This window comes from Alligator sinensis, unplaced genomic scaffold (assembly GCF_000455745.1).
Source record: "Alligator sinensis unplaced genomic scaffold, ASM45574v1 scaffold939_1, whole genome shotgun sequence".
NCBI classification, from domain to species: Eukaryota; Metazoa; Chordata; order Crocodylia; family Alligatoridae; genus Alligator; species Alligator sinensis.
The window spans coordinates 2730375-2744838 of NW_005841995.1; the positions used below are offsets into that span (position 1 = coordinate 2730375).

At 41.8% G+C, this 14464-nt stretch overlaps 1 protein-coding gene across 4 annotated transcripts in view; it reads left to right on the forward strand.

Moving 5' to 3' along the window:
• Nucleotides 1-14464, forward strand: part of APLF (aprataxin and PNKP like factor) — a 90188-nt gene that overhangs the window by 49090 nt on the left and 26634 nt on the right. For all 4 annotated transcript variants that reach the window (XM_006021488.3, XM_025201451.1, XM_014518900.2 and 1 more), the window contains 2 exons: nt 2239-2639; nt 10201-10326. In XM_006021488.3, coding sequence (XP_006021550.1) covers nt 2239-2639; nt 10201-10326 — 527 coding nt within the window. The remainder of the gene's footprint in view (nt 1-2238; nt 2640-10200; nt 10327-14464) is intronic.

Below are 14464 nucleotides of genomic sequence, written 5' to 3' on the forward strand. Positions count from 1 at the left end.
TCTGTGCCCAAAGGATCATTTCCTTAAGGCACAGCCACCCTTCCTGGGCTCCCATCTCTTCAAAATTCTTACTCTGCAGTGCATCTTTGACTAAACGCCGGAGTTCATTGAAATCAGCTTTCCTAAAGTCTAGTACTTTCACCCTACTAGTTACCTTACCCACTCGATGTCTTATGATGAATTCTATTATTTGGTGATCACTGTTCCCCAGGTGACCACCGATCTGTAGGTCTCCTACCATGTCATCCCCCGTTGCCAATACCAGGTCTAGTAAGGCATTCCCCCTAGTGGGACCGTGTACCTCCTGTGTCAGGTGGAGGTCCTGTACACAGGATAGAAGCCTGCGTGAACGGTGGGACTTTGCTGTCTGCGTCTCCCCGCAGATGTCTGGGTAGTTTAGGTCCCCCATGAGTACTGCCTCCCTAGTATTTATGATCTCCAAGAGCTGCCTCAGGAGCCCCAAATCTAGTTCTTCCCCTTGGTGTGGGGATCTGTAGCAGACCCCTACCACCAAATCTTTCTCCTTGACCTCCATGTAACCTAACCCACAATCCTTCTACTTTCTCCTCCTCCGATTTCCGTTTTGATAAGGGTCGATGTATAGCGTTCATCGATGTAGAGCACAACCCCTCCCCCTCTCTTCCCCACTCTATCCTTTCTGTACAGCTTATAACCCTCAATGTGCACTGCCCAGTTGTAGGAAGAATCCCACAAGGTTTCTGTTAGCCCTACTAAGTCGTAGGTGTTTTCTGCAAGCAGGAGTGCTATTTCATCCTGCTTGCTTCACATGCTTCTAGCATTAGTGTATAGGCACTTGAGCCCTGTGACTGGCGCCTTTGTTGTCCCCTGGCTCTGATGCCCAAAGGGCCCCTTATTGCTTACCTGTGGTGTACTGCTGGCCGCCCCATGGATTGCAGGTTCCTGATGTTCTCCTTCTTCAGGCTGGGCTGTCCTTGTGGGTGCCGCATGGTTTGGTGGCCCACGGCTTCCCCCGCCCTCATCATCCCTTCCCCCCATATCTATTATGCAATTACCTTGTCACTTGTACAGTAAATTTAAACTGGCTACACGGGCAAATTAACTGTTGTGCCTTAAAGCTCCAACCAGCTATAAAGTTATTGCTCAAAAACATGTAATAACTTTATAGCTGGTTTCTATCTATCTTTATGTTGTATATGTAGGTAGTCTTGCAGCTGGGAGACTGCAGCTGCTCTGATCTCCCAGTAACGGAGATGCACAATGCAGTTCCCCAGCGATGGGGGTACCAGGACTCAGGCACTCCAGGCAGTGGCTGGGAGATTGCAGCAGCTGCAATCTCCCAGCCGCAGGGTGCTCCATGCACTGCCACAGCTATGAGACCACAGCAGTGCATTACAGTTATGGGGTTGAGAGTCCCACAGCTGACAGGGTTTTTGCACCACATGGACAGCTAGTACCGAGAGCTCCATCAGGCATGGGACTCTTGGTCTGAGCTCTGCGTGGCTCCTCTGGCTGGGATCTGTATCAGCAAAGGAGGCTCCCGACTATGGGAGGCTACATCTTGCGAATGCAGGGGGAGCCCAGGTTCAGGCTCTCCCTACTCCAGCAGTAAGACCTAATTGGATCTAGTGAATGGTCCCAAAATCACATTACCTGCCATGCATGTGTGGCATGGCAGGTGGCCTGTGGATTGTGCATTAGATCCAACTGCACCTTTACCTGCATGTGCACAGTAGTGCTTAACTTTGATTGATCCTATATTGTGATTATGTGCCACTTTTGATATTTTATGATACATTTTTATGTTGGAGTGTCAGTTTCACTGAGCAGTTCCACAACACCAAGTCTGGAAAATGTGAGGGCACCTGCGACATCATTTTCATTCAACAGCTGCAGGTCCTAGAAAGTGCATTTCTTCTGAGAAACACCATTTCAAAAATGTTGTGCTTTGTTCTGGAACATAGCATAACCATCTTTCTTGATACTTTACAGGGAAAGTTGGATTGAGTGCCATTCTGCAATTAATTAATTACTTCACCAAGAAAATGTTATTGCTACAGAAGCCACAAGTATCTCTAAAGCTGGTATTAAGTTTTTGATCCTTTTAGGCTCAAAATAGCATTAGTTTCCCTCAGTTTATGAAAAGAATTAAACTATATCTTGAATGGAGTGAAAGATAGCCATATCTAGTCTTTATGCTCTCTTTGTTTTGAATATTAAAGTGTCTGAAGATTGTGACCTTTGTCTTCCATTTCACAGAGTGCATCTGGAACCCCATTTGCAATGGCTGTGAAAAAAATAGAAGGGAATGAGAAGTCTGTGATACAAAAGACTGAAAGATCTATGGAAAAAAGTGATTGGCAAACCCATAGCCAAGTTTCTGACCACAGGCTAGTGGCAGAAGGCCAGCTCTGTACTAAGACCAAAAAGACCAATGAAATAGAAAACATGGAACAGATCATCCCTTCTGCAAGCCAACCAGCTCACCAGGACAAGTCATCCCAATCTCAGGTTTCACAGGATGAGACTCCAGAGCTTGATGTAAATTCAGATCCTGGTATTGGAGTTTCTGATTCAACAGGAAGCAAAGATGCTCTGCAGAGTTCTAAGCAAACTCAGCACAAGAGGGTCCCTTGCATGTATGGAACAGGTTGTTACAGGTAAAGCAAAGCTGTAAATAAGCTAGATTCAGACAATTGCTAAGAATCTGCTTGTTACCCCATGAAAGAGGAAGTGGTTAAAATGTTAGTCCTGGTTGTTGGAAAAGAACAAATATAACAGCAGTGTTTTTTAGAAGCATAGGAAGTTTACTGACAGGCAGTATAATAAACTAAGCTGGGGATTAAATACTTCAACAAACTACAAGACATAGTTCATTAAAGAAATAGGCAATGATGGGTTTGCCGAAAAACTAGACAACTGTGACTACAGTAGAGAGAAGAAATGTAAGTGACGAGGAAGATCAACAGAAGGTTGTTCTATTAACAAATAAAGCTTTTTAAAGACAGTGATATTTTAAATATTTGCATTTAGGGAACATATGAACACAAAAAATGCCATTTGGGTCAGACCAATGATCTGTCTAGCCCAGTATTTTGTCTCTGACTGGCAGAAATGTTTGCTATAGAGGGAGAGCATTAAACCAGGTATCTAGAATGATCTAACCCTTATTCAGTATCCTCTCTGTCATCCACTGTTATTGGTTTAAAGATGCCAGAGGAAACCTCTCCAACCGTTCTGTTCAATACCAATAATAGATCTATCTTCCATTAATTTATCCAGTCCCTTTTTTGAACCTGGTTATCTAATCTGCCCCAAGCAATGACATGTTCTGTGAGTTTATGGAAATATACAACTGCTTTCCCCAAACTGTTCAGCACTTTAAATTATGCACATTTTTATTCTTGTATAACCTGGTGTTTAGTCTTTAGTACTAAGCTAAAACAAACCTTGTTTTTTGTATATTAGTTCTTCTGTTTCACAGTATAAAGGTTCAGTACTGTAGAAGTTAGTAATTGCATGCCATCCCCATCTCTCTCAACCTCTTCAGCAATTCTGATGAGGGAGCCTTTCATGGCTTACCCCAGACTTGGCTTGGCCTGTGAAGTGCATGATCTGTGCCAACATTTTGAAGTGCTTCCAGCCTGCAAAGCTGAACAGCATTTTTTTTATTTTTATTTTTTTTGGTTCTCCTCTCTTCAAACTCTGCTACCACAGAGCACTACAGTTTCACATGTTTCTTGTCTTCCCTGGGGGTTGCACCAGGAGGCAGTTGAAAGATGTGTGTGTGAACTTTTAGGTATGTTTGTGTGAAACCCTAGACAGACTTTCCCAAATAGGACAGGTCAAAGGATAGGGTACAAGTCCAGTGGTCCTCTGGGGTTGAGCAATACGCCAATAATATATTCTCATTTAAAAATAAAAGTACAGAAACAAGGTAGCTGTTCAGGCAAACGTTGTTAAAGACTGTCATGTTTGTGGCAGAGCCTTGTTTGTGATGGGGGTTTATTTAACTCTCTGGAAAACTTGACTTGAAATTTAATTTTTCTAACTAGTCATATTTGAACTCAGGAGGCAGAAGAAAGTTAGCCACAGCTAAACTTCAGATTACGATGCATTGTTCAGGACTTGCGTGCATGAGCTGGAAGGAAGTAGAAAGGGTTAGAGTTCATAAGCCACATTTCAGTTTGGAGCAAATAAGGAGAAGCTAGTCAGTATTGGAATAAAATAAAATCTTATGTCACTATGAAAACAGAATGGAGCATGAAAGTAGGACTGTAAACTTGTCTTAAAAACCATGTATGCTAAGAGGTAGGGTTTAGTTGCATTTTGTGTTCAATGTGATGAGGCTGAGGCAGGAATTTATAGGATGATGGATGATAGCACTGAAAGAACAATGGGAGTATAACCTAGGCATTTGACTCGGTAATACATTATTGGTGTGTGTGTTTTTTCCCTGAGGGTCATGCATAAAACCTTTATTGGTAAATATCCCTCAGCAAGTAATATTTATGCATTTCATTAGCAACTCTTGTAGGATTTTTAGTCTTCTTGGCCCCATTTTGCTCTAAAATAGGGTTTTTTTTCTTTCTGGTCACTCATGTCTAGCAGACAATGTCCTTTGCAAGATAAACAGTATTTAGTTATAAAATAATGCATAACAGTTTTTGGTTTGTTGATATGAATTTCATGTAGCTATTGTTCAATCTTGGAAGCAGCAACTTTACTTTTTTTTTTTAAGGAACACTGTAAGAATGTAAAAAAAGAAAAAAGAGTTCAGCCTTACAGCTAGAGAAGCTAATGTTATATGACCTATTTTTTTTTTTTAATCCCAAAGACTGCTGGGTCCTTGGGGAACTGGATATGCACTTGTGCTTGGATGCATATTTGGGGAAAATAACTGTGAATGAAGTGTTCTTGGCAATATTTGATGCAACATCAGTTTTTAATAAGTAGAATGGTTTGGGGGGGGAGGTATATGAGATGGTTTGCAGGAGGTCTTGAGAGCCCTGTTTATTTCTTGAGCATGTTTCATTCTAATTACTCTCTTCTTTACTGACCAATATTTTACTTGGGCAAAGGGCCAAATGGAGGTTTCTCCTTTCTCTGATATCTTTTTGAAAGAAAAGGAGCGTCTTAAATTTTCTATTTCTTTCTCCCCAGCCCATCTTTTCAGGGGTTAATCTGAAAAGCTACCAAAATTATGGTAATACCTATCGGCTATTTCTAAAGAGCTGTGTACATTTGTGCATTGTATTTATTACCAGCTAACAAACTTACTTTTAAATTGATAATATTTATATTGCATGTACTTCAGAGGAAATAATAGTGCATCATATGAGTTTTAAAGAAGGCAAGCTTCCTGAAAATCTCTCCTGCTTTGGTATTGCTGCGAGTAAGATGTTGTGTAGGTATAACATGATGGTAGTAGTTCTGGCTTTGGGTTTCAAATATAGGAGTTTACCTGGTGAAAATTTACATATAATTTTCAGTCTCAAGATGGAAATAAGGTCAGCTCAATATCTTTGTGCAGAAATAGTAGCTGAAATAATCAGGCTTCTCACTATCACAGCATTGGAGAGACTAAGGCTGATAGGGGCTTTAATGCTTATCTATATACTGAGTTGTTTTAGATCCTTGACTCTCAACCAGGGTGCTTTGGTGCCATGGGGTTCCACAAGATCCAGTTAAGGATGCCACAGGTGTATCGCAATATTAGTTGTGCAAACACCTGTGTGTAATTCACAAGAGAAGCCCAGAGATTTCAAATAGGAATCCATAGTGTCAAAAATATTTTGACCTGTTGTGGTCTTCCTGAATTCTTTGCAACAGAAGAATTCATAGATTTCATAGACATTTGGGCTGGACGATCATTGAGTCCAGGGGCAGGAAGTCAGCAGGGATCATAGGATCCCAGCAAGATAAACATCCAAATGTGTCTTGAAGGCGTTCGAAGTGGGTGCTTGACCAGCCTCTGGTGGCAGTCTATTCCAAACCTTGGGGGCTTGGATAGTAAAGAAGTTCTTCCTTATGTCCAGGCTGAATCGGTCGTGGTGAAGTTTGTGACCATTCGATCTTGTCATCCCTTGGGGCGCTCTGGTGAACAGATGTTCCCCAAGATCTTGGTGAACACCCCTGATAAACTTATATGTGGCCACCAGATCGCCCCTAAGCCTGCACTTTTCCAGGCTGAAGAGTCCCATAGCTCTCAGCCTTTCATCATCAGGTCTGTTTTCCTGACCTCTGATCATGGGTGTGGCTCTCCTCTGCACTCTCTCAAGCTTCTCCACATCCTTTTTGAATTGTGGAGCCCAAAACTGGATGCAGTACTCTAACTGCCGCCTCACCAAGGCCGAGTACAATGGGAGAATGACGTCTCGGGATTTGCTTGAGAAGCATTTATGGATGCAAGCCAGCGTTTTGCTCATTTTACTAGCCACAGCATCACATTGAAGGCTCATGTTCATCTTGTGGTCAATCATAACCCCCAAGTCCTTTTCATCTGTAGTGCTAACAGCGTAGCACCGCTGAGCCTATAAGTATGCTGCAGGTTTTTCCTCCCAAGGTGGGGAACCTTGCATTTTTCGGTGTTGAACACCATCAGGTTCTCATCCACCCATTTGCTGAGCCTGGAGATCCAGGCAGATCAGTCGAGATCTGCCTGGATCACCCTCTTGTCCTGAGGTGTGGATGCTTTACCACAGAGTTTGGCGTTGTTGGCAAACTTGGCCAGCCCGCTTCTGATACCAGTGTCTACATCATTGATGAAAATGTTAAACAGTATAGGCCCTAGGACAAGGCCTTGAGGGACCCCACTGGTCACCGCGCACCACGATGATTGACTTCCATCAACTACCACCCTCTGGGTCCTACTGCGGAGCCAATTCCCCAGCCAGCAGATCGTGGTGAGGTCGAGGCCGCAATTAGCCAGTTTTGCCAAGAAGTGATCATGGGATACCAGATTGAAGGCTTTTTTAAAGAGATATGACATTAATTTCATCCCCCTTGTCCAAGTGATAGGTCACCTTGTCGTAAAAGGAGATGAGATTGGTCAAGCAAGACCTACCCGCAACAAACCCATGCTGGGTATCCCTCAGGATATTGCCGTCAGCTAGTTTAAGGATGGCCTCTTCAATAACCTTTTCCAAGACCTTCCCTGGGATAGAGGTCAGGCTGATGGGCCTGTAGTTTGCCAAATCTACTTTCCTCCGTTTCTTGAAGATAGGCACCACATTGGCCTTCTTCCAATCTTTGGGCACTTCACCAGAGCACCAGGAGTTCTCAAAGATCTGTGCCAGGGGCTGAGTTATGATGCTTGCCTGCTCCTTGAGTACCCTGGGGTGTAAACCATCAGGGCCGGCTGACTTGAAGGTATCCAGCCTGTCAAGGTGTTCCTTCATGAGGTCAGCTTTGAAGGAGGGTAAGGAATCTCCCTCACCCGGGCCTCCCTGATCCACAGTGGGCAGGGGTGTCCAGTGGGGCTGGTGAAAACCTGATGCAAAGTACCCATTTATCAAGTTCGCTTTTTCATGGGCATAGGTTGTCAGATGTCCCATCTGGTTTAGCAGGGGTCCAATGTTGCCCTTGCTTTTCCTCTGGCTCCCCACATGTCTAAAAAAGGACTTTTTATTGTCCTTAATATTTGTAGCTAGTTGGAGTTCCATTGCAGCCTTGGCTTTCCTGGTTTGCTCTCTGCAGGTCCGGACCAGTGCAGACTATTCCTCCTTGTTGGCAATTCCAGTTCGCCATCCTTTATAGGTCTTCCTTTTAAGACGCGGGAGGTCTGCTAGTTCCCTGGAGAGCCAAGGGGGGCTGCTCTGCCCTTTTGCTGCCTTTCCTCTGAGACTGGATAGACTTTGCTTGCGCATCCAGGATTGCTCCCTTGAGGAGCAACCAGTCATCCTGAACTCCCCTCCCCTTTGGGTTGTTAGCTGGCCCTGACAGTTTACACCCAAAATAATTGATCTATTTTTCTGTAGTCAAGAAACAAGTGAAAGCTGACATTTAATGAGGGGCATCTGGAGTCTAATGGGGTTGAGAACCTCTGTCTTAGATGTTTATGAATCCTAAGTCTTGTTAAGGTGTTTGTTCAGGTTGTCTCTTTTTCTGTGCTTGTAGTTCTGTGCTTTCTCTGTATTTAGTGTTTGGAATGAGACTACAGTTTGTGGATGTAATCACTTTCATATTATAAACCAAGAATGATAGCTCTGAAGTTTGAAGTTCAGGCTCTCTTCTTTTTGGAGCAGGTTGTCTGTTTTGATGATCTGTCCAAGGAGACCAAAGAAGATGCAGTCTGATGGTTTGTACACAAACTTGGTGAAATGTCTTTCATTGAGTTTGAATACAACTTAATAAGATATTGTATGTAATACTTCATTAACATAAGCAGCGTACATTGTAAGATGATATCTAATAGAGATTCTTCACCATACAATGGCTTTAATTTTCCAGGAAATTCTATGAATGTCAGGAAAGTAAATGGCTCAGCTCTACCTAATTTGGGACATTTTGCTTTTTAATTGGAGAGTTGTGACTTTAATATGGCAAGCTTGTCTGTATTAGTTTCTTCTATAGAACTGTTCTATTTTGTACAGAAGTACTGAAAAAGGCAGGTGAGTGTTTATATATCAGTCAGTGTCTGTACTATTACCATTTGAAGTCAGTGGAGAAATCTGCTTTAAATTGGATGAAAGCATAATGAACGGGGTGGATTTGATTCTAATCAAATCAGTTTTAAATCACTGGTCTTGCTAAAAAAAAAGTGCATTGTTGTTGTTTGATATAACCGTAATACATATTATTCACAACTCGGAGATTGTCGGTTTCATTTTTAGAAGGTACGCACTATACATTTTAAAGCAATGACTTCTTACTTTGATATTTTTTCAGATTAATTTTGCAGCTACATCAGAAAACTTAATTATGATTTGATTATTTTATTTACCAAAGCTAATTGAAGCAGATACTTGTAAAGTCATTGGGAGGTGAACTATCTCCAACTCATTAGATTAATCATGGATAGTTAAGGGATATTTTTGCCACGCTGTATTAGGAAGACATCAAACGAGTGCTGCAGGCATATGTTGTTAGCTTGAGGCTTTTTTCACTTTCTTCTAGATTTCTTCTCATCATTGATTTCTTCTTTTTTTTTTTTTTTTTATGGCCTGGTAAGCCTGATGCCATGATTGGTTTTCCCTTCTACCATACCATTCCCTCACTAGATCTCAGATAATGGAATGGCTATACTCAGAAATTTATCCTTCAAGATTTCTGGAATAGTCTGCTCAAAATGTTTCTCTTTTGTTTCTACTGCTTCTCCCATCTTTCATTTATCTTCAGATTCCTCCTACTTGCCCTGATCTACTCCATCATCAACAATCCTCTATTCTTTTAACATTTTGAAACTTTGCAATTTTTAGAGAGAGGTAAGGGCTTGACTCTGTATACACAAACTTGCAGAGATAAAAGGGCTGATGGGTAAATAATCAGGTCTATTATCTTTCATCTCTATATCCTGCTGTTAACAAGGATGTTGTCTCTGGAGACACAAATCCACAGTTTGAGAACTGAAACTGAGCATCACAAAGATGTTTAATGGGATCTTCTAGACTGAGCACTGAGTCCCATTGAGTAGAGTGGTTTTCTTTAATCTTTACTAATCTATAGAGGAGCATCCGGGAGCCCCGTAAAATTGGGCCCCAATATAGTCCGTGGCCTGTTGTGACCTATTTATAAAACTTTTCTAAAAAGGTTAGATGAATATATTGTCTCAAATAGTATACAATTAGAAGTTATAATCCCTGTTCCACGATGATATCTTTGAGCTTTCTTAAATTTAAAACTATCTTTCTATAGGTGTATTTTTAAAAAACAAATCCTAAAAAAAATTAAAATATGATTAAATAAAAAAACCTAATTTAAATAAAAAATCAGATTTTTTAAATGAAAAAATCATTGATTTTTATCCATCCTAATAATGGAGTTTCTTATGCAAGAACAGAAGGCTAAAATTTTTTGTTATGAATTATCTCCAGAAATGACTCATAACTGACATTTTATGCAACATAATAGTACACGGATAACCACAAAAAAATGAATAACCATGCATTATTGAATAAATTATGTTTATTTTATTTTTAGCTGCTCGTTCTCCATATACACACAAAATAGTATATGCCATGTCATTTACTATTACTTACAGTATATTCCTAAATTTCATAGGAAGAATCCAGTTCACTTTCAGCAGTTCAGTCACCCTGGAGACAGTGATTATCATGATGTACAGGTTGCAAGTGAAGATGACAGCGATGACAGACCTGAATGCCCATATGGAAGTACTTGTTACAGGTAAGACATGATTCAATACAATTAATATGGTAGGTATATGTGTAGTATAATACATCAGTTTGTAAAGGAGGACTTATTTCCATCTGGAATTGTGAAAACAAGAGCTACCACAATAGTGAGCAGTTATTGAAGTTAGATCTTTACCCTTTTATCCTTTACTTGAAAGAGAATGATTCACTGCAGTTTCTGATAAGTTTTTTTTTTTTCTTGTGAGGGCTGGGCTATACTATATTTTATTCTTGGGCTACTATTTTTATGGCCAAGTATGTAAAATGCGTGCACATTTAATCATTCTTAAGCAGCAGTATTTTATTATCTTGTTTCTTAAGGTAACTTGTACAAAACTCAGTTTTTTTTCCAAAGCATGGTGTCTTGATAAGAAGTAGTAGCAAAACCATATAGTGTGCCAATTCTGCAGTTTATTTTAATATATAGTTAGAAATTTGATAACGGTCTAAAAAGATGTGAACAACTTTCATTCAATTTCTCAATAAAGTGTATGCATTTTATAATTTTATCTAGCTAAAATTGATGGCAGCTGGTTAGCTGATTTATTGGACAAAAGCATGTGAAAAAATGAAGAGTACTGGGGTGAATTGATGCATGATGAACTTCCTTTACCAGAATTTGGCTAGAAACATTGACTCTAAGAAAATGTTTTTAAAATGAAGTAGTGATTTGAAACCTGACAGCTATCAGTTTCACGAGTAAGCTGAATTCTGTTCCATCTTGTGACTCAGCATAACTCTTTTAGTTGCTTTTCAGTTTTTAGATTCAACCATATATGGTATATCCTGTGAGAGTATCACCATCATCAGATGAAAATGAATGCCCACCTTTCATAAAAATATACAAACTGTATTCTAAAATTCTTTTTAATTTGTTTTATTTTTAATCTCAAGAAAGGCTGCAGCCTAAACAATTTGTGAAAGAAAATGCATAATTACCTTTTAAGAATTCTATGTTTGTGAACTTCTGTTTCAATAAATGAAAAACTAGCTGACCTGAATGTACTGCTTTAGATAAGACTAGATTTTTTAAGCATCCTGATGCTTTCATAGCTTAGTGTTTCAGTTTCATAGTAGCTAGGGTCAGAAGGGACCTGAACAGATCGTTTAGCCTGCCCCCCTGCCACAGGCAGGAATGAATGCTGGGTTCACAAGACCCCAGACAGGTGATCGTCCAACCTCCTCTTGAATTTGCCCAAGGTAGGGGTGAGGACCACTTCCCTGGGAAGTTGGTTCCAGATTTTGGCCACCCTAACTGTAAAATATTGCCTTCTGATCTCCAACCTAAACCTATTCTCCATCAGCTTATTACCATTGTTCCTTGTCACCCCAGGTAGTGCTGGGGAGAATAGAGCTCTGCCTATTTGCTGTTGATCCCCCTGATGAGCTTGTAGGCAGCCACCAGGTCCCCCCTCAGCCTCCTCTTGCTGAGGCTGAACAGGTTCAGGTCCTTCAGTCTCACCTCATAGGGCCTGTCCTGCTGCCCTCTCACCAAGTGGGTGGCCCTCCTCTGAACCCTCTCCAGGCTGGCCACATCCCTTTTGAAGTGCGGCGCCCAGTACTGGACGCAGTACTCCAACTGCGGCCAGACCAAAGTCGCATAGAGGGGGAGTATCACCTCTCTGGACCGGCTTGAGATACACCTTGCTGGCTGTGGTCTGGCATTGGCAGCTCATGTTCATCTTGGAGTCAGTAATGACTCCGAGATCCCTTCCCGCCTCTGTGCTTTCAAGAAGGGAACTCCCCAGCCTGTATGTATGCTGTGGATTCCTTCTCCCAAGGTGCAGCACCCTGCATGTATCTACGTTGAACCCCATGCTGATGAAGACGTTAAACAGTGCGGGCCTGAGGACAGAGCCCTGGGGTACCCCACTGCTCACATCTCGCCAGGTTGTGTACAACCCGTCCACCTCTACTCTCTGGGCGTGCCTCTTCAGCCAATTTTTTTTACCCATCCAACTGTGCAGGCATCTATGCCAGAGTCACTTAATTTATTGATGAGGATGGGGTGACAGACAGTGTCAAAGGCCTTCTTAAAGTCTAGAAAGATTATGTCCACAGCAACACCATCATCCAAGGATTTAGTTACTTTGTCGTAAAAGGCAATCCGGTTGGTCTGGCAGGACCTGCCTTTGGTGAACCCATGCTGATTGCCCCTGAGCGTGATCTCCCCTGCAGGCCCCCCACAGATATGCTCCTTGATGATCCTCTCCAAGAGCTTCCCGAGCACCAAGGTGAGGCTTACAGGCCTATAATTACTTGGGTCCTCCTTCCTCCCCTTCTTAAAAATAGGGACCACATTAGCCAGTTTCCAATCCCCCGGCACCTGGCCAGATGACCATGAATGCTCACACAGCTGGGCCAAGGGCTCCGTGATGACCCCTGCCAGCTCCCTCAACACCCTTGGGTGGAGGGCATCTGGACCTGCAGATTTAAAAATGTCTGGTCCTTCCAGAAGATCCCTAACTACATCTGGACTGACTGACTGGCTTCCATTACTACAAAAGTGTTAGTCTTAACAGATATGCACAGTATGCTGTAGCTGAAAGTAGACTTAAATGTTTGGAGGAAAGAGGTAGTGGCTTATTCCAGCCTCTTTTTAAAGGAATCTCAAAAGTGGTGTGGGTGGGTAGGAGTGTTTGGATGCATGTGTGTGGTTGGGTGTGTTTGGTTATATACAGACCATTTTATAATGTTTTCTAACTTATTTGCACTATAAAATTAGTTTAGACAAAAACTTCTTTCAGATTCTTGTCTTGCTAAAATGATTGCTAATTATCACGTCGGCTGTTAGTTGCAGATGGTATATTTTTGTTCTGAAGAATGATTGCCTATAATGTAGTCTTTTAATTTTGTAAAAACCTGTTGAGTTGGTCATAAATAATATCAAAAAGCAAACATCTTCAATTATTTATTTATTCCATTTGTAAAGAATTGCAGCCAACAACTTAGCAAACTTTCTGTATTCTTCATCTCATTCTCATGCCAAAACTTAAAATATTTTTCTTATTTAACTTTATACTTTAAAATTTCGTAATTCTTGTTTGACTATTTGTCTTGCCTTTTCTCTGCATTTGTCAGGGAACAGAGTTCCACATAATTAGGTGGGGAGTTTGCTTATGATGTAAATGTCAGTCTTTAAGTGTAGTGGATTCCTTCTACTTGCTGTATGGTCATCTCTTATGCAAAAGGAATATTGTGAGATTATGAATAAGGGTCTACTTAAATCACTACACCACGATCAACCTGCAAAAGCCAGTAAGTAAAGTTCTAATTCCACAGTTGTTTTGTGGCAGCCTTACCCCTCGCCATTGATGGTTGGGAGAAGGGCCAAGGGAGCGGGGGGCTGCCATATTGATTGCTGACTGCCCTTTGTGTAGCCCCACCCTTTGGTGCTGATTGGTGGAGAGGCCCTGGCAGGGGGAAGAGGGACAAGGGGGCAACTGCCATCTTGTCTGCTGTCCTTTGTGCTGCCCTGCCAGACGGTGCCTTCCCCTCCCAGCAACAGGAACTACTGGCTCCTACTTTTTTCTGTTAAATATTTTTTAAAAAATTGATTTCATGGACAGTCCTGGATTTCAGTTTCTGTGAAACTGCAAATTAAGTAGGTCCCTAGTTATGAGTTAGTGGGAGGTGTATGTGTTTTGGGGGGATGATGATGATGATTTCAAAAACAATTCATGGAAAAAGCTAGAATCCAGATAATTCTCATCAAACTATAGTGATTTGAAGGCAAGTCCAATTTGGTGTGGCATTCATTGTAGAATCGGAGAAAATGAGGGTTGGAAGGTGTCGGGACCCAGGGCAGCCGGCCAGCTCCCACCCGGGCAGTGGTCGGCAGAGGGTCGGTCCAGGGGCCTTAGAAGCTGTCAGGCGGGTACTTGTGATGCTTGGAGTGGAATTAATTAGGCGGACGCTTATCGGTTGCAAAGCAAGATTATTTATTTACGCCGTCAAGGTGGTGAAAGACGGAGGTCAGAGATACTTGGTTAGTTACAGTTTAGAGTTTATGAGGTCAGTCTGCAAAGTAGGTCAGTTCGCAAAAGTGGTCGGGCAGAAGGTCGGGCCGGCGGTCGTCGATTACGTCTGAGATAAGGTCGAAGACGGGGGGGGGGGACTGGCAAGTGATC